The sequence below is a fragment of the Lycium barbarum genome, chromosome 6, assembly GCF_019175385.1.
Source record: "Lycium barbarum isolate Lr01 chromosome 6, ASM1917538v2, whole genome shotgun sequence".
In the NCBI taxonomy this organism is placed as follows: Eukaryota; Viridiplantae; Streptophyta; class Magnoliopsida; order Solanales; family Solanaceae; genus Lycium; species Lycium barbarum.
In genome coordinates this window covers 106,911,911-106,933,018 of record NC_083342.1, presented here as the reverse complement: position 1 = coordinate 106,933,018, position 21,108 = coordinate 106,911,911, and the positions used below count along the sequence as shown (strand labels likewise).

At 37.3% G+C, this 21,108-nt stretch overlaps 1 protein-coding gene and 1 long non-coding RNA gene across 2 annotated transcripts; one reads left to right on the top strand and one right to left on the bottom strand.

Moving 5' to 3' along the window:
• Nucleotides 1–832: 832 nt before the first annotated feature.
• Nucleotides 833–10,704, top strand: LOC132645281 (uncharacterized). The gene is made up of 3 exons (XR_009584061.1): nt 833–1,702; nt 7,936–9,029; nt 9,813–10,704. It is a non-coding gene; the product is annotated as an uncharacterized LOC132645281 (long non-coding RNA).
• Nucleotides 7,800–11,769, bottom strand: LOC132645280 (putative calcium-transporting ATPase 13, plasma membrane-type). Its single transcript, XM_060362186.1, has 3 exons — nt 10,456–11,769; nt 9,736–10,289; nt 7,800–9,550 (listed from the first exon to the last, which is right to left on the bottom strand). The coding sequence occupies exons 1-3, from the start codon at nt 11,282–11,284 to the stop codon at nt 7,901–7,903; spliced, it is 3,033 nt and encodes a 1,010-aa protein (XP_060218169.1). The 5' UTR covers nt 11,285–11,769; the 3' UTR covers nt 7,800–7,900.
• Between the last annotated feature and the right edge of the window lie 9,339 nt (nt 11,770–21,108).

Sequence of the window (21,108 nt, the reverse complement as noted above, 5' to 3'; positions counted from 1 at the left end):
GATACTTAAAACTAAAACATCAATGAGTACCACAACCCCTAGGATGAATAACGGCTAGAGGCCTAAGCATATGGGAATGTGCAGGCTCGTCGCCGTCCGTATCATCGGGCCTAGTCCTCCTAATAGCCGGAGCATCCACATGCTGGCACCTACCTCTACCTCGTGGCCTACCACCTCCCCTACCTCTAACCATACCCAACGTATCCTCGCCATCATCATCGACCTGCGACTCAAGGTCTAGCATAAAGGGTACTAGATCAGTAGGATGCATTCTCCGTGGATCGGGATTTGCAATGACTGGCGAGTGCCCATAAAATTCTGAATCCATCATTTGTGTGGGTTGGTATGGCGTGTGAGGTGAGAACTGACGTGTGATGCACTTGGGCTGGTACGACACTAATTGACTATCAAATTGGCTGTCATGCATGTTATAGCTTGTCTCACTAGGATACTGCAAGCCAGAAGCATGTGTGTTCTCTGGAATGCTACTGAAGTGTTGTCCGAAAGAGTCCGATGGCCTATGGGAATTGCTCGGCATATTAGTGCAACATATAAGCAAACACTTAAAATGACCAATGAATATTTGTTGAGGCAATTAATCACCACCAAGTTTGAATTCATTTACGAGGAAATGGTGAAAATTGGAAGCAAATGGAGGAATAACAAATGGATACAATGGTTAATAATAATAAAATTCTATAAGACAAAATCAGCAATATAATACAAATAAACCCAACAATGCATAGATAAATGTGGTAAAAAATTAATACACAAATTAGAAAAGTAATAAAGTACAATAAAATAAAATGAAAAGGTTACCTCGTGAAGATGCGATTTGAACGGTTGATTAATTATTCAGCTAGAATTGATCTCCACCTTCTAAATAATGTTTTGAAAGTTTTTTTTTTTTTTTTTTTTTTTGTGGTTTTGTTTGTGGAGAGCTTTCTTTGACAGAAGGTGGGGAAATAGGGGGACCTCAGAAAGTGGTGGGGAAATGGGGTGACCTCAGAAAGTGGTGGGGAAGAATAAGGGCGTTTTTGGAAAAGTGGTGGGGAAATGAGCTTCATTGAAGGTGCCTTACATGGTATGAGCCTTTAGGTTTAGAAAACCTGCCACGTAATGTCATATCACTGCAAAAAATATTAAATTTTCAGATTCTCTGATTTTTAAAGTTTACATTGAAAGTGTTTTACGATAGATGAGCCTTTCTTCAAGGTTGGACATATCAACTGAAGGCTCATGGATCTCAAAGAACTTTCAGTGTAAATATTTTTAACGGACCGTCTATTTTTAGACGTGAAAACTAAACACTAAAGACGCTCCGACACGGGTGCGTTTTCACCATTTTGGTCACAGAAATTTTGACAAACCCATTTATTGGATTTGCCCCCAAAAGGACACCATTTTGGTCAAAAAAAATCGGAATTTTTAGATCCCAGGACAAAGTTACAAATTTGTAGGCTTTTTCTCTATTTTGGACCGAAAAATAGAAAAAGAAAAAAAGCTTCTTGAGGTTGTAGAGAGAAATGAAGATATCTGCAATTAGGACCGACAGGGCTCCATTGTTAAATCTCAATCAAAGTACACTCCGTACAAACTGTGTTCCCCCTATTCAACATTTTCTATTCCTTGGCCCCCACAATCTCTGGAGCGAGGCCAGCAGCATGAGGTCAGATATAATTGTCGCCTCTCTTAACCCTAGGTGATAATTCTTCTCAACCACTCATTCAGGATACTATTTAATTTGTAATTCTCGCCACGTTTGTGTATGTATTTTGACTGTGGTGCTCTGCAATTTCTTTAATTGTTTCATTGTTTGGGTAAAATTTTTGGGAAGGGGAGCTTCTTTGTAGTACAGGCGTAATTTTTTGCCAATCTAGGGCTACTGAAGGTCAAAAAATAAAATAAAAATTCATGGTTTGCTTTTTCTTGTGATTTCCCCCATATTCAGTTCCAAAAGCGTAACTAATGTAGAGCTTTGCTGCCCTCTGCACCCACTGGCTTCAGTTTGAATTATAATTATCTTTCTATACTAAGTTTGCTCTTGTTACCAGTAATAATGGAAGTATTGGTAATCTGCACAAATCGATTTAAAAATTATGGATCCGTCTTCGAGTATGAAGCGTTTTTCTATGTGGTGTCACCCTTTGCTGACCTACTGTTTAAATGAGAGGAGAGAGGAGAGCAGACAGGCTGATTCTTGTTTTCTTTTAAATTTTCCCTTGACAATGGTTCAACATAGTTGGTGTTAAGATAAATCCATATTGACGTACAAGCAAGTGTTAGGTCACTTCTGAAATGGTTATACTTATATCATAAGGAGTTAGCTGGAGTATACCTAGGAGATAACATGGAATGTGTCACACCCCAACGAGGAGTAGGACGGGCTCCGACAAATAGGCCGGGAATCACCTGACTTAGCGGTTACTCTAAACATCATATACCGTAACTCAAAGGGCACCTGCACGCAGAAAAGGCCCAACATAGAAATGTCTGATTATCCAACATATATGTACAAATGTGAACCGACAAGGTCGCTACAACCTGACGAGTATCATAAAGCCGGCAAGACTATCAGAAAAATATCAAGAACCCAAAACAAGGCCGATGGGGCCATACATAATATGTACATACCCCACTATGTCTATGAGCCACTAAAAGTGTACATATGAACATATATTACATAAGCAAAAAAGTACCAAAAGTAGCAAGTCCGGAGTAGTGGCACTTGCTGACATCGCTGAGCTAGAAAATCCTACTGCGGTCGCTCCTCAATAACCCAGTCAGAGCCTGCAGCATGAAATGCAGTGTCCCGTGCAATGGGACGTCAGTACAGATAAAAGTACTAAGTATGTACGGCTGGAAGCAATAACATAAGTGGGATGAAAATATAAATAGAGTAAAGTTAATCTGTCAGCTGAGAACATACAATATGCCATGCATGAATCTTAAAAATCATATATAAGTAAGCACATATGTGTATATGTATATCATATAAGTATTAGTGCTGCGGAACGTGTTGCCCGATCCATATATGTTAGTGCCGAGGAACATACGACCGGATCCATAAATATGATATGTTAGTGCCGAGGAACGTATGGCCCGATCCATAAATATGATATATTAGTGCGGAGGAACGTACGGCTCGATCCATAATTATGATATGTTAGTGCCAAGGAACGTACGGCCCGATCCATACATATCACCTGTTAGTGCCGAGGAACGTACGACCCGATTCATAAAATCACCTGTTAGTGCCGAGGAACGTACGACCCGATCCATAAATATCACCTGTTAGTGCCAAGGAACGTACAACCCGATCCATAAATATAATATATACATAACGTAAATAGCATGCATGAGAGGTCATATAAAAGCTACAACTTTATCGGAGTGACGTAAGGTCGGTAACCTCCGATTTATATTATGGAATTCGTGTCGAATCCAAAGAAATAACTTAACGATGATGAACATAATAATATACCAAGAATCAATCAAATAACTAAGACATTAAGATTTGGAAATACAAAGTATAGGAGTGGAGCGAATTTGCTATGGAACGCTCATGTTCATATTCTAGTTGAATTCGTGCCAAAGAAAGAGGGAAACGAACACCTTCCATACCTTATCCGTCAAGCTACCACTTAAAGGATCTGTTACTTCGGTGTTTTCCCTTCACCCGAACCTATATATCGAGAAATACATCTTTAATCATACTTTCATCATATTTCCATCAATTTATAAGCACTAATTATTGAAGACTAATTTGGGTTACGAAAATTTGGGCAGCATTTCCCTTATATTCTTTACCTCCTCCAAATACCAAAACAACTCCCAAACAATACCAACAACATCAACAACAATATCATCAAGATTCTACAAGATAAATATGCACAATTCTATCCAAACTTTCTTCAAACCTCAATCCATAAGCCAACAACATCAACGCAACAAACTATAACTTTTATTCTCGTAAATATTTCTAAATCAACGTTAATAAAGATAGAGATTCAATGATTCATACCTTATCTTTACTAAAGTAGCAAGATCTTCAATATTTAATTTGTACCCAAGCCCTTTCCAACGCAAAACAAAATTATAATCGCGACTACACGTTACCTGGACCGCGACTAGTACTCCGTTACTTGAAATTACTCAAAATCCTCACTTTTGTGATGTATATATGCTCTCTTATGCTTGCTGAATTTTCTGGAATATTTGGGAAATTTTTATGACAAAAAAAAGGGGTTTTAACCCTTATATAGTGTGCTAAAGTCGGTGGCATTGTAACACTGTAGCATCACTGTAGCACTGTAGCAGCGCGTTTCTGTTCTGTCAGCCTAACTTGTAACGTCCATAATTCTCTACTCTAATGTCGTATCGATGAGCGGTTTGTTGCATTGGAAACTAGACTCGACGAACTTCACTTTAGGCTTTTGAAACACCTTAAAACTCCTAATATACTAGGAGATATACCCCTTCAAAGTTGACTAAAAATCTGCCCAAAATTCTGCCAACTTTTTTTTCCAAATTTTTTTCGACAAATTTATTTTCTTCGATTTGCTTGGTCCCGAAACCTTTAGGTACTTGCTTGACACTTGTTAAGAGCATTCATTAACCTTGTAAGGGTTCCATGACTCTCTGAGCTTACTTTAATTTACTTACGACGCAAACGACGCGAAAATTTTTCGAGGTGTAACCGTATGTCTGATAGCAATAAGTAAATCATGGAAATAATTTGGCAAGTCACATTATATAATAATTGGGATGCAACTTCTTGGTGAAGTCATTGCAGAAGGAACATAAAATTTTTAAGGATCAAGACTCACTAGACTTGCAATAAATCATGCAAAGTGATATGAAAGATTACTGTTTTATGGGGTTTTTTATGTTTTAACCATGAGCTTTTAGTTAAGGAATAATTGATTTTTTTTTTTAAAAAAGAAGCAACTGTACTTGAGGAATACATTCTAATGGTTGTCCCTTTATCCACGCTTAAAGTAAGTGTATTAGACTTAATTTTATTTACAGCTCTATATAGTTTTATAGGAATGCTACTATAAGCACATTGTGGAAAGATATTGAAATTGAAACTAATATATTTGAAAATCCTTTTGATTATTGACGCAGTGGTAAAGTGGCATTTTCTCTTATGCTTTTGAGTTGAAATGGATAAATGTGTTGAAGGAGACAAATTTCCATTTTTATTATACACAATTAGAGCCCGTTTGGATTAGCCGAAAAAAAGTGGCTTTTAAGCATAAGTGCTTAAAGTACTTTGAGGTGCTGAAAGTTATTTTACGAATAAGCAGTTACGTGTTTGGATAAAAGTGTTTAAAAGGTTTTTAGAAGTAAGGGTAGCATTGGAATTAACAGAAAATATAAGGGATAAAACAGTAACGTTGTTGGTCAAATCCAAATGGCTTTTAAGCCAAAAAACAAAAATTGGGTTTGAGCAACTTCTTGATTTTGGCTTATTTTAAACACTTTTTAACTTAATTTAAGTTGTTTTCTATTTTACCAAACACCCAAATAAGTTAAAAATGGCTTATAAGCTGGTTTGACCAACTTATAAGCCAACCCAAACGGGCTCTTAGTCAATCAACTACATTCCTATTCCAACCTAGTGGGTGCCGGTGGAATGAATTCTCAAAATCTGCTCCATTCTATTCGGGCCAATTTCTCTAAACCTAAATGTTCTCTTCATCTCACTATTTTTGTCATGCTAACATAAAAATCTATAAACAACCTAAATAGACTCTTGATTGATAAAAGACCTGATATAAGTGTAAAAACAATAACTAAGGCTTAATCCAAAATGAATTGGTAACACTTTATATGGATCTTTTGCTTCCAATGTGCTTTGTTCTAAGCTAAATCTACCAATAAAAAAAAATTCTAAGCTAAATCTGTTTTTACTTTCTAGAATTGTTGGTGAAGAAGTTTTACTCTGTGTGAGTTTAAAATCTACCTCGTCTCATTTCTGCAACTTTTATCATCATAATATAGACCTAACTAGAAGTATATGTCGAACATGACAAAACAATTTCAGACAATTTTCTCTTTTTCTTTTAATCATCCATGCGTGCCTGATGCCTCAGTCAGATCTTATGATTTCTCTTATTGTTTAATTTTTGTATAACTACACATTCATCTTCGTATGAGATTTATCTTGTGAATATGTCGGGCCTTGGAGGTCTAACATCTATTTGTAGATAACATAGTTGGTATCATAATTATTGTATAGAACATTTCTTTCACTTTATAGACAGTGGCAGAGACACACTTCTACAAGGAGTGTCATGCGACAGCGCTTCGCTGAAAAATTCACAAATACTCGGTATCTATGTAAATAACCATGTTGCTTGGACTCGGGTGCGGGTGTCTGGATAGGGGTACAGATCTAGAGGTTGGATTCATCATGATCTAAATTTGAACATTCGTGGGTACAGATCCAGGTACGGATACGGGTGCGTGGATTGGGCAAAAACTAATTCAAATTTCTAAAAATAGAGTTATGTGGAAAATTTGAGGAGAAAATATTGCTCAAGAGGATAATCTCGGAAGGAGATAAAAGGAAAAGGAGTGAAATAGAAATTTCTATAAACAAGTTATTCCATTTTCTTCAATTTCACCATAGCTTTTGTTTTGATTAAATAATCATTGAATCTGTTAGGAATTTCTCTCTCGATTTTGATCAAAGTACCCAAAATTGGTTGACCAGATCGGGTACGGATCCCACACCCACACCCATATCGTGTCGACATGGGTGCGGCACTGAAAGTGAAAGTCCGAGCAACATAGGTAAATATTATATGTTCAAACTAATATTTTTCAACTGACACCATTTGAAAGTAGTACAAAGTAAACATCAATTTGAGACAAGTAGTAAAGCTATATAATAGTCCACCGAAATTCACATAGAAGCTAGAGTTCAGATAATAATAAGCCGACACCACTTGTGCAAAATCCTATGGATAGGTATCCTATCACTTAGTTTTCTCGTAGAATCCCCTCCATCTCAGTCATCCTTCTTAATACTATATATTACATTTTTATCTATCATTGCATACTTCCTTAGCAAACACATTATCGATCATCTTCCATAGTTCAGTGGAACTTTCTTTTTTCTCTTTAATTGTTAACCACCTTTAGCTACTTTTAGGCCCCGTTTGTCCATAGATACCAAAAAAAAAATCATTTTTTTTTGGAATTTTGGCGTTGGAGTTGGAGTTGTGTTTGGCCATAGTTTTTGAATTGTAGTTTTTGGTGAAATGTAGTTGTAAAAAAGTGAATTTTTTTTTAAAAACAAGTTTTTTGAGTTTTTGGTATTCCAGAATACAACTTCAAGTTGTATTCGGAATTCTCATGGCCAAACGCTGATTCTGGAATAAAGCGAATAATTTTTATGGCCAAACGGGGGCTTAGTTTCCATATTCCATAAAGTTACTGAAGCAACTAATGTGATTTCTCTTTTTTTAAGCTAAAACCTCCTGTGGAAAATCAAATGTGCTCCCCAAGCATTAGCGTATGTTCCTTGTTTTTGACTTTGAGAAACTCTTGTCAACTTTGGATTGCAAGAATTTTCTGGGCCGACTATATTTTATCCATGGAAAAACTGTTCTGAGCCTAGGAAGGTTTACATTGTGGACCCTAGAGCTAATTGTACAGTTTGTTGTTATCATAAGTCTTATTTTGAGAGAAGATTTGGGAAGTTTTACTAACACATTCCGTCTTGTAACTTTTACCGCAACTCGTCATGTGGATTAATTTAAGTTGCAAGAAAGTAAAACTAGAAATGAAAGAAAAGCTTAAATTAAAAAACAAAAAAGAGGACAAGGTATTTAACTTATTGTTATGTAAAAAAAAAGGCGCTACTTATATGTCTTTTGCTGCTGCTTTAGGTGTTGAAGTTTTCATTTGTTTTGGATACAGGAACACACTTTATAATCCAACCAATAGGCCATGACAATGACGAAATCCCGATGCATGCAGCCCATTGCGTCCAGTTCAGCCTTTCAGTATCAGCAAACCTCCTCAGGAATTCAACCATAATTACCTGGAGAAGTATTGTCATTCCCACTATCCCAACAAACAGTCTGTTCTTCAGTATTCCATGGAATATGTTTTTCTTCTCCAAGTTCCTTGCATTGAACTCATTGAAGACTTGACAGAGTACGAAAGTATTGAAGATCAAGGTGTCTTTTACCTTCTTATTCACATGAAAGATGGCACTTCCTTTGAACTGCAGGATCAATAGCACTGTTACTTGGTACAAGGCTTGAGCAAGGAGATTCCTCCACATCACACCAGTTATCAGAGGTTCAGTTCGTCCAACTGGTTGCTTGTTCATTAGATCACTACTGGGTCGCTCAGTTGCCAAAGCTAAGGCCCCCAGAGTATCCATTATGAGATTCACCCACAGAAGTTGGACTGCTGTCAGTGGTACTTCTCCAGATGAAGCAGCAGCGACAAAGTTGATGACAAGGGCAGCAGCATTTACTGTGAGCTGAAACTGAATAAACTTTTGTATGTTGTTATACACGCACCTACCCCACTTCAAGACCGTGACCACTGTATTGAAATTGTCGTCCAAGATAACTATATCGGAGCTCTCCTTTGCGACTTCTGTGCCTTGGATCCCCATGGAAAGTCCAACATCTGCTGCTTTTAGTGCAGGAGCGTCATTTGTTCCATCGCCTGTTACTGCTACAACGTGGCCTTTCTGCTTCAAGCATTCAACCATCAAAAGCTTGTCAAACGGTGAAGACCTTGCCATCACTCGTATTTTTTCAACAATCTCCATTCTCTCTTCTTGTGAATAATTCCTGAATGCCGGTCCTTCAATAACTGCAATGTTCATGTCTTCACCTGGTTGGAGTATTCCACATTCAAAAGCTATTGCTTTGGCTGTAAACACATTGTCCCCAGTAATCATTTTGATGCTAACACCAGCAGCCCTGCAAGATTCTACTGCCTCTTTAACACCAGGCCGACATGGGTCCTTTAGACCCACCAGACCCAGTAAGGTTAGTTCAGTTTCTTCAAGAATTTGGCTTTCTGCATTGCTTTCTTTGTAAGCAAATGCAATACATCGCAAGCTCTTGTTTGCCATATATTTAATTTTCAACTCAAGTTCTTTTCTTTCTTCATGATCTATTGGTGAAACTATTCCACTTTTGACATAATAAGTGGAGCACATAGCTAGAATCATCTCAGCAGCACCTTTCCAATGTGCATGAACTTTTCCTGTACTCTTTTTTGCCACCATTACCCCACTTCTTTTCTTTTGTGAATTGAAAACTTCAACATGGAGGATCCGATACTCTTGCTTTAATTCATCAAAGTTCACTAGTAAACTGGTCATGGCCCATGATAGGATCGCTTTCTCAGTTGGGCCACCAGAGATCTCTGGAGGACCAGAAGATGTTGTATAAACATCACCAGTAGTATTCAAGCCAGCAGCCTCTTGTAGTAATTCAAGAACTTCAGGTGCTATCTGTGATGTCTTCGTTGTAATCATTTCTGTTCCTAACCAAAATTCAGTTACCTGCAAAGGCGAAGTCATAATTTAAATCTTATCAGTTTAACATTTAAGCTCTTACTGTTAAATTCATTGCAATTTAAACTTGAGGGTTTAAAATTTAATATTTGTTGAAAGTTTACTCATTTTCAACGCATATATATATGCTCCGTATTGACATTAGTAAGTTCGGTTGAACCTAGTTATATTACCTGCATCTGGTTTAAGGTGAGAGTGCCAGTTTTATCTGTGCATATGGTAGTTGCTGATCCCATTGTCTCACATGCAGATAGCTTACGGACCATTGCATTATCAAGCATCATTCTTCTCATAGAATATGCCAAGGTTAGCGTGACAGCCAATGGCAAACCTTCTGGAATTGCAACCACTATGATGGTTACTGCTGCAGCAATTATACGAATCAAGGAATTCATTATATCATCTGCTCTGGTTTTGCTTCCTACGAACTCCTTCTGACCACTGTCATTTTCAGAATGTCCCGTGAAGTAACGGATCATTAAGGTGATTAGAACAAGAAAAGCCACCAAGAGACCAACGTTCCCTATATATTTAGTAAGCTTATTTAACCGATGTTGCAGTGGCGTTTGCTCATTCTTGTCATCTGTTATTGTGCACATCATCTGACCCCATGCATTATTCTTCCCTACTGATGTGACAAGCATGTGTCCATATCCGTCCATTACTTTTGTTCCGCATACCAAAAATGGGTTTTGTGTCTCGTTGATTTGAACGTGATCACTTTCACCTGCAGAAGTAGATCCAAATATAAATTTAATGAGTTCAAAGTTCCGAGTTAGAATATAGGTTCAAAACTTAATATTTATACTACTATTTTAGGGTTTTCACATTTATGTCTATTGTTTATTACTGAAAATGTCATTTTCAGTTGGATTTTGTCCGTCTATATTCACCTGTCATGCTGGACTCATCTACTTGCAGCGAGTGGCCATCCAAAAAGAGTCCATCTGCTGGTATCTGATCGCCAATTTTGAGGCAGACAACATCACCAACAACAATATCAAAGATTGATACTTCCTGTCTACGTCCGTCTCTCACTACCTCGACTTTGATATCCTTGCTATCATCCGAAAGCTTCAGAAACTGTCTGCTTTGTTTGAAGTTACTGACAGATGAGACTGCAAGGACAAGAACAACTGCAACGATGATACTCCCGCCATCATACCATCCTTCCTTAGGCCCATGCTGTTTAATCCCAAAGCCAAGGGAGAAAACGGCACATACCAGAAGGATGATAATGGTGGTGTCTTTGAAAGCATCAACCACAAAACTCAAGAAACTCTTGGCTGGTGGTTTGTCATAAATGTTGGAACCAAAAGTTTCCTTTCTTTGTTTTAGTTCATTCTCATGCATTGTTAAACCGGCTTTCAGGTCTGATCCAAGAATTTCTACGACTCGTCGTGCTCCTCCAAATTGAAGGAGGCCATTGAAGTCTCTCTCTCTAACCAACTTGGCAAGTGCTTCTTTGTTGATGCCATCAGAGAGTTCTTGCTCATGATCATTGATGCTTTCAATGTTGATAACGTAGGACGGATTGCGCAACAACTGAGAACTGACTAGTTTGTTTCTAGCAATCTTTTTCTTGGTCAAGAAACACACAAAATATATGGCTCTAAAAACTAACTGCAACCTCTTCTGGGGTTTAAATTTTCCTGGGGAGATGTCCCTGTCATTGCTTAAAAACATGATGGTATCACTGTATTTGGATGACTGTATAGCCATTAGGCTTTTTTGCACAAAAAAAAAATGTTTGCTTCTTTTTTTTTTTTTAACCTGCAGGTAAATATTGAACTATCTGCGACTTGAATTCAGTGTGTGAAGTTGTAACATAAATAACCTTAGCTAGGAGAAGAAAGTTCGATGCAATTTCCAGACGCTCAGCTCGTTCCAATTCCAGATAAGTACAAGGAAATTGTGAAGAAGTTCAGTTACATATTCCATGCAATAGTTTGTTGGTGCCCCAGTGCTTGCGTTTCACTTTCATGAGAGGAAGCATCACTTTTTAAGAAAAGATGTACCTCAAACAAGGAAATTGTGTATTACAGTAATTAATTATGGTTGAACAATAGAGTGTATGTCAAGATATACTCGTCATTGGGATTTTACTCAAGGATTAATTAAAGTTATATATAAATTGACAATGTTTTTTGTAGCACTATATGTGGAGCTTTAACATCTGAGAGTAGTTTACTGTCTTTTATTAGATTAATGTTTATCAAAAAATTTACTTGTAATTACTTAACAAGTGCCTCAATTATGTTAGTATTATTTACGACCCAGTGGCAGATGTAGAGTATGTCTTACGGGTTCACATAAACTCAGTAATTTTTTTTGCATGCCGTGTATATCTAATAAGAAACTTGAAATATCTATAAATATTTTATTTCAAACCCAGTTCTTATTGTATGTTAATCTGAAGTAGCTGTAAGAACTCACAAACTTCAAATCCTACCGAAAATATTCCCCTGAAAGGCAAAAGAGTTGCAGCAAAGACTTTGGTTTATGCAGTGCCTTTGAAAATGCATGTTTGTTAAAGACGCTCTGCATGTCTTATTTTTTATTATTTCTGTCTTTTTTCCAGGTTGCTTTTTCTAGGTATACTGGTGTCTCTGATACAGTTTTCTAAAACCTTTTCCAAAACTAGAATCAAAGTTTGTTGGTTCAATAAAGGCATAAATCGCATAATTGTTACGGGAACTCAAAGCAAAATGTTCCGTAAAGACAAGAAACAAATCAAACGTAGATTTTCGCAGAAAACCTTACAAAAGTGTTCTCGAAAACTCATTCTTCAAAAAGCCAAAGGAACGATGTTTGTTCAAGTTATTGTCAGAATTCTTTGATAGAAATAATTAGTTTTCAAAAAACGTGTTGCACTTTTCTTTAGGATAATTGTGTTGCTTGGATCAGTTTGCGCTCAACTCAACTAAATTGATCAGGATTGAATTGTGAAGTGAATGAATGATGAATTGGTGAGTGACTCTAATACTTTGTTGCCTCATGTAAAAAAGAAAAAGTATTTGATATTATTGCTGGTGAACCAACTATTACGTACAAACTTCATGAAATGAAAATTCGCAGATGATCGTTGTAATGATGAATTTAATTCATCTTTTAATTGATAAAAGATTGTTTTGCTAGCTTCTTTGTGATTTTACTCATCATCTATTGAATTGGCTTGGTAAAAGTCTTGAGTCGCACGTATAATATAAATAGGTTAGCTTTAGCTCTTTGAAAAAACGACTTGTTTTGTTAAACATTACATTACACTATCTAGAAAAGTGTATGTCCCTTTCTGCCATTAATTTTTTTTTTTTTTTTGGTTTCCCACTCAGTATCTGGAACCCATATTAGAGCCCAACTATATCCGGATTCGCGCCGCATAGGGTGATGTGCCGGGATTTTGGCATATCTAATGCTCTTTAACTCTATGTTTTACTTGTTTTCGAGCAAGTTCGTAGTAGTTTGATGTGTTTTATATGTTGTGCAGGTATTTTGAAGTTAGAATGCTCGGAAAGCGAAAAAACGAGGAAAATAGGCAATCTGTTCTGATAAGCATAAGGACAGACCGTCAACATGCTCGACGGCCCGTCAAATCGCCTCGTCAAAAAGTTCCTGTGAAGTAACAAAAACATCATAGCATACTCAGATCGTCGACTTGCACCGTCGACATGATCGACAGTCCGTCGAAGTGCTTCGACGGTGGAGTTCCTGCAAAGTGATACAAGTGTACTCAGATTATCGAGTTGGTCATCGAGCATGTTGACAACCGTCGAAGTGCTAGCCGAGATGGAACAGGACTAGATTGATTATTCCGAGTTTTAACTTGTATAAATACCTGTTTAGGTTTTATTTTTCAGACATCTGGAGTTTTAGACTTGTAGTAATTACTTTTGAGTTGTTATTGCTTTTGAAGACTTCCAGACAATTACATTCATTACTTTCAAGTTTTATTCGTAAGTTCAATACAATAATTCAATTATGCAGTCTTCAATCTTTTATTGTTTTCTTATTGCCATGAGTAGCTAAACACCTTTACTAAGGTTGTGAACCCAAGGATGGGTGTTTTGTGATTGGGGATCGTGAAAGATATACGCATAATGGATTATTAGGGTTTATTTGTTCTTCGTATTCATCATATAGTTAGTGGTTGCAAACATTAGCTCACGCCATAAACTTTAGTTATTTGGGAAAATAGCTAGGGTTAGATAAGAACAAATAATAAGAACTCAAGACTTTAAACCTTATTTAATAAATTCACTTAGGAGTAAGAGGAATTTATTTGGCATAATTAATCGTTCTTCATGCATACTTTCTTATCTTTGGAAAAAGCATAGAAAGAAATAATATTTTTTTATTGGGAAATAGTTTAGATTCACATAGAGGTTAAGTGCATCCATACAAACAGTCCATTAGAAGTATATCAAGATCGAGACCCATGATCATACACTTTATCTGACGGGGACACAACCTTGGTTCTTTTACCCATATATTTATAACCTTAGATTTCCCATCACTTTAAATTAGTCCACAAACCAAATCAACTATAAAATCCTTTTTTGGAATACACCAGGACCGCAAGATTAGTATAATACTTGTTTAGTAAACTTTTCACACCATATTCTCTGTGGGATTCGACCCCAACCTCGTTGGGTTACTATATTTGACAACGTCCACGTTATACCATTAATAGGTGTAATTTGAGCGTATCAAATTTTGACGCCCCATTCAGGAGGGGGGGGGGGGGGGGAGAGGGGGGAGCGCTCCCTACCAAGGATTTTTTCATACCCAGAGCTCAAACCCAAGACCTCTGATTAAGGGAGGAGTCACCCCATCATCCTTTGATGGTCCTTTCTTCCACTAATAGTATATATTAAAACGTCACTTGGAACTATGTCACTGACGTTGTAATTATATGGATAGACGTCAGTCTATTATTTTTGTTTTACTAAAAGTAAGTTATATCAAATCACTTTTATTTCTTATATTAATATGTAATTTTTCTTACTTTTAAGATCATGTAAAATCAATTTTTATAAAGACTTATACATAGATATATTTTGAATGACAAATTGGACCCGCATCTAACTTTGGTCTTTCTTCGTTTTTTCCACTTTTCTTTTTATCTCTTTAATTTATTTTTTTTCGTTTTTGAATATTTGACAAGAAAACATATATAGTAAAAATTCTTACGTAATTTGAATGATTTAGTTAGTGATACACATGGCAAAATACAGCTTGAAACGTGTCGGAATAATATTGGAACACATGGCAATGGAAGATGGAACGTTGAGAAAAGTGGCATTGAATGCGAGTAGGAAGCCTCCGGGGTAACACCCGGATCAAATCCGCGAAGGAAATTGCACCGACTAATTAATAGCGGAGTAATGTTACAAGACTGAACCAGATATGAAGCAAATGCTACGATTCAGTATTAAGGCAATATTCATTGCTCATTATTGTCCATTATTAGGATTAAATTACTGGTTTAAGAGTTCATGCACTTGTACTATAAAAGGAGCTTAACGACCCTGAAAAATAAGGATCGAAGAACACTGATTATATAATAATCTTACAAACTTAGCTATTTATATAATAGCTTTTGCTCCGGAATACTATATTTGTTCTTAGAAGTCTAGTCATTTGACTATTCCACTGGAGGAAGCCTACCAAAGGATTCGCTATGAGAATCAACCAAGCTCAGGCTCAATTGCTTTATTATTATTTATTTTAGTTACTCAATTTGTCTACTATCACATTAATTTCTATAAATAAGTTTTATTTCGTTACTTATAACAAATCAAATCACGTATCCTTCAAACCCCAGAACAAATTTAATTGTTCTCTATTTTTTGGGTAAACAGTTTGGCGCCCACTGTGGGGCTAAGGATAATAGTGATATTTTTTTGTTGCTCTAACCATTAAACTTACAATTCTTAATTTTCTTGTCACCAGATAAGTCTTGAAAGACGACGAATACTAGAAACCAGGCCGATGGAGTGTTGAACTATTCAAACACTCAGGGAAGAAATCAAGCCAAAGAAGATGACCCTACGCGGAACGAGCGGATTCTGGAATCACCTCATGGATCCAAGCACACTGGAGATGACAACATTCCTAGCGATGACCACGAAGGAGAAACAGTTACAAAAGCAGATCCGGGAATAACAAAAATACTGGAGTTATTGGAAAAACAGTAGAAAGCCATTACAGATTGGCAAGCAGGGAAAAGAAATGTTGATCCTCCTAATGCGGAGGCAGCACACGAAGAAAGCAGTGGAGAAGCCGGAGGAAATGTTGCGGCACCTGAGGTGATGCAGTACTTGGAGGCTCTTTCCAACCGGTTGGAGAAAAATGACAGAGAATTGAACAGTCGGTTGGATCGGAGTGAGAAAGAGTTCAAGGCATTCAATTCCCGGATAGATCAGTTTTCGGAAGCCCCGCCAGTGTTAAAGGGACCGGATTCGAAAAGATATGTGCAGTTGTCATACCCACCAAGTGCAGCCCCTAAACTCATTCCAAAAAGGTTTAAGATGTCAGATCTTCCCAAATACGATGGGACTACAGATCCTCAGGAGCACGTGACTTGATACACGTGCGTTGTCAAAGGAAATGATATAGGGAGCATTCCATTCACTCTTTGGAGATGCTTGCGGATGCCTTTATCAAGGCACATGCTAGAGCAAAAAATTTGTCTGATATATTTAAAATTGCTCAGGGAGATAATGAGTTGCTCAGAGAATTCGTTATCTGGTTTCAAAAGGAGTGCATGCTGCTTCCTGTCGTTCCGGACGAATAGGCAGCAGAGGCATTTGCCAAAGGGTTAAACCTAAGGAGTTCGAGTGCTTCGCTAAAGTTGAAGGAAAACCTATTGGAACTGTCACTACCCAAGCCGATGAGTCATGACGAGTGCCTGACCCCTAATGACCAGACATCTCTACACTTGTTTAACTATCATATAACAACAGGGTGGCCCATATTTGACTCATATCCAACTGTATATATATATGCAAAAATACCGAGGTAATAGTGCAAGCCTACTAGGCTGCTATATATGTTGTACACAAAAAGAATGAGAGCCGACAAGGCTACATCATGTACCAACTACATACAACTGTCTACAGACCTCTAATGGAACAGAAAGTTGTAGAAAGGACGGGACAGGGCCCCGCCTTACCCATATACATGTATATACATCTCAAAATAACATACCAAAATGGACTGCAGCTCCGGATCAAGTAGAGCACACCGACTACAGCTGAGGGGAAGTCCTACTGAGCTGGATCGTCTCTCTATCTACCTGAACCTGCGGGCATGAACGCAGCTCCCCCGAGCAATAGGGGAGTCAGTACGGATAATGTACCGAGTATGTAAGGCACAAGAATAACAAGTACATAGAAGTCATGAGAGACATCTGAAACATGAAAGCAAATCTCAATATCTGAATGCATCTATAGCCAACAGCTGAGAAGATCTACAACTTTGTATAACTGAAACTACCTCTAAGGGTGTATGATATGCATAGGTCATAATATAACTGATAGTGATGTGGAATGTACAGCCCAATCCATATATCATATAATAGTGTCGAGGAACGTACGACCTGATCCATATATTATATAATACATATAATATATGATATATTATATATACCTATTATATGATACCGTCCGTGTACAAGATCCAGACCCCGAACTTGTCCCCGGGGTAAGGAGTAATTCTTTATCGACCTCGGGGATCATGGCTTGCTGAATCATCATGAGGCATAACATGAGCGGAATACAACGTGAATGCATGATGAGCCTTTATAAAATGCAATAAGTCATAATACTTAATCAAAATACTTATTTAAACATGAGTGCAGAAATAACATGAATGAGCCAAAAATGGCTATACGACTCCGAAAGTGTGACAATGACATAACTGACTTGTCTAGTCTATGAAACCTCTAACATAAGTCTGAACATGGAAAACATACTCGCTGGGACAAGGCCCCCAGCATACCTTAGATGCATAGCTAATCACACAATAAAGAGTTGACTAAACCCCAAATGAGATGGGGCTCACCAATAAGCTGATACGAATGTTGTCCTACTGAGCAGATGTGTCGTCCTATAAATCAGTACCTGCATCATGAAACACAGGCCCCCGGGAAATAATAGGGGACGTCAGCACATTGAATGTATTGGTATGTAAAGCAACTGAATGAAATAACATGGGACATGAGATAACATGATAAGAACTGAAACTGAAAACCTGGACATGAACATGAGCATGAGCATGAGTACACACACACACACACACACATATATATATATATATATATATATATATATATATATATATATATATATATATATATAACATAAGTAAAACATGATAAGTAGGGAGAGCATTTCATAAACCGACGCATGATATCACCACGTGGGTACGTGGAGTCTGGTACCTCACCGGACCAGCAGAGCCCCCATACCTTGCCAGGGTATAAGGTGGTAACGTGCTTGATGGATCCATTCAGTGTAAAATTAAGGAATCGTCCTAACTGGGCGGAGCGATCCTTGTCCTACGGTGGCTACGTAGTTTCGGGCTATCTGAGCCTTCTCGGTAATTCGTGCAACTTCCAAAAACATGAACATGATATAATTAGCTAAGGAGCCCATGATTTTCGTGAATTAACTTGTACTTGACTTGTAATCATGATTTCACGAAATAACTTGTAAACATGATTTCATGAAATAGCTTGTATTTAGCATGTATGTATCTTGTATCATGGCATGAAAGTAATTATATAATATAGTTGCATGAAAACTTGTAGACATGTAGGATGTTCATGAAATAATCATTTTAGCTAAAACATGCATGCAAGAACCCATGAAATACAAGATATGGGTTTTCATGGATTACGGACCGATACTCAATAATCATATGGAGTTATTAACAACACAATGATAGGATAATAGCAATTCATACATAATATAATCATGGACATGGACCTAGGGTTGTCATGAGCATGGTATAGAAAACCTAGTTTTCGTGGAGAATCATAATTTATGGATTATGAGGCGTAGGAAAGAACAATGATGTTCCCACATGTAGATAGTAACTCTACATACCTGGTAATGCTCCAAAACTTGAATTAAAGAGTTGAACTTTGAAGAAGATTTCCAAAATCTTGAATCTTAAACCTTGAGATGGGTTTTCTTGAAAACCCTAGTTTAGGAATGATGATTTCTTGTTTAGATTACAAGGATATGTATTAGAATTGACTTGAAATAATTAGAGTAGGCTTATCTTGGTGTTGTTGATGATGGAAGAGGGTAGGAGGTCGTTCTAGGGCTTGAAGGAATGAAAAATAATTATTTGAACTGATATGGATGAATATATACTGTTCTGGAAAATTAAATTTTCCGCCCAGTCAAATACTGGCTGTATTTTGAAAGACGGGCCGTATTTTGAAATACGGTCCGTATTCCGTATGGACTGCACTACGTCTATTCAGTAAAATGGCCATAACTCTTTGCACAGATATTATTTTGACCCTCATAATATACCGTTGGAAAGGTATTTCAAAGCTCTACAACTTTCATCAAGGAAGTTTTCCCAAATTCCAAATACATTTTGAAATACGGGCCATATTTCAAAATACGGGCCATATTTTGAAATACGGTCCGTATTTAATAATGTAACATCCAAATGCCAAATTCCAGAATGCTCAGAAATCCTTGGTACCAGTTTATGACTTGAAATACGGGCCGTATACTGAAATACAGTCACTGTTCATGGGTGTAAACCTCCATCTTACAACTGAACAGGGAAATTCCAAATTCCCACATTCTTTATCTGGTTTTCTAAGTCTAGGATCATGGTCAAAGCTTAGGTTAAAGGTACGGAGTGTTACACAGGAAAAGCTCCAATGTTGCCAGTTTCACCTTTGACCAAAGCTGGGCAAGGAAAGGAAAGGCCAATGTTGGGAGTTGAACCTCAAGCTTCAGATGATGGTAGACCAGCGAAAGTGCAGGGCCTTCAGAGAAATCGAGGAGTTTGCAGTCTAAGGACCCCATTAACAAAGATTTGTCGGTATCTTCTGAGCAAGGCTCAAATGAAGGTATATTTGTCGCTTTGATAAAGTGTCACATTAAGCAAATATGAATTGAAATATTTTATGTTATGCAACAACTGTAAGTCATAATGCCCCAAACGATTATATTAGGAAGGGGAAAGGAGTAATATTAAAGAGGAGCCTTAAGTGGAATCTTTAGCCAGACGATGTATTAGAAATGTTGAATATGTTGATAGTACGGTGGAAAAAGATATGTTGTGGTAACAAGGCAAAAGTATGATTAATCAGGAAGGGCATGTGTGAGAAACATGGTTCAATGAAGAGACTATGCCTACAGAATCACGAATGACGGGCATTAAGAGGAATCAATAAGATATAAATGACTTGTAGGTAAGAGGAGACAGTACAACATAAGGGGATGAGTGATGACGCCAGGTATAATTAGTGTTGTATTAATGTTTATACACTTCTGAGGGTGGAATCGATATAATATATATAATTCTATCAAGATAACTTTTGAAGTATTCTGATGAGACTTATAAAGAAGAGAAGTTCGATGGGGTTTTCAGTTGGGTAATAGCGAAGGGATGTATTTTCCTCCCCGAGGTGAGACGTGGAAAGGACACGTAGGTGTTTAAATATAACCCTTGAGTATAAATATACAAATTGTTTATGAGTAGAAAGGGGTAAAGCAGGAATTATGGAAACGGAAAGGAGTGTCAGTTACAAGGATAATGATGCTTAATATCTATGAGGGGATACAATACGGGATACAAGATTCGTGTTAAATCATCTGAGGAGTTGTATGTGAGACCTACGGGAGTGTTTTAGAGTCATGTAAGTTGTTATACATGTTAGAGAAAAGAGTATAAGAGTTGGAAGCTAAACGAATCGAATCAAATTAATTTTCAGGACTGTGTAACTCGACGGGTAGAAGGACGGACCGTCGAGCAGAACGACGGCCCGTCGAGTCACCACCGTCGAGCCACTTTAGCCTCTGAATCAAGCGGCACAAAGACGGTGCAACAGCATAAACCGTTGAGTGGAACGACTATCCGTCGAGTAAACCGTCGAAGTGAATCGGGGAAATTTATGTCGGTGTATAATTTTGATCCATGGTTTATTTTCATTCATTTCCCACATCATCCAGAACTTAAACTTTCTCTTCAAAGGTTTTATTATCACAGGATTGAGTTAGTAGTTCAAGGCTGGATAGTAATGAAGGAAGTGAGTGATGTTTTTAAAAGGATTATTTATGTAAAGGGCATTGGAATAGTTTGAAGTCGCAAATTGATATAAATACACCCTTCATTATTAAGATTAACGTGTAGTCTAAAAGAGACCTGCCTAAAGGATGAGTGTTTGTGTAATGAAGGAAAGGAGAAGTAGTAATAATTAGGGTAGATTCTTGGAAATGAAATACTATACTAGATACTATTGCAGTAATTAAATGGGGAAGCGAGTAACATAGGAAAAGTGATTTATGGAA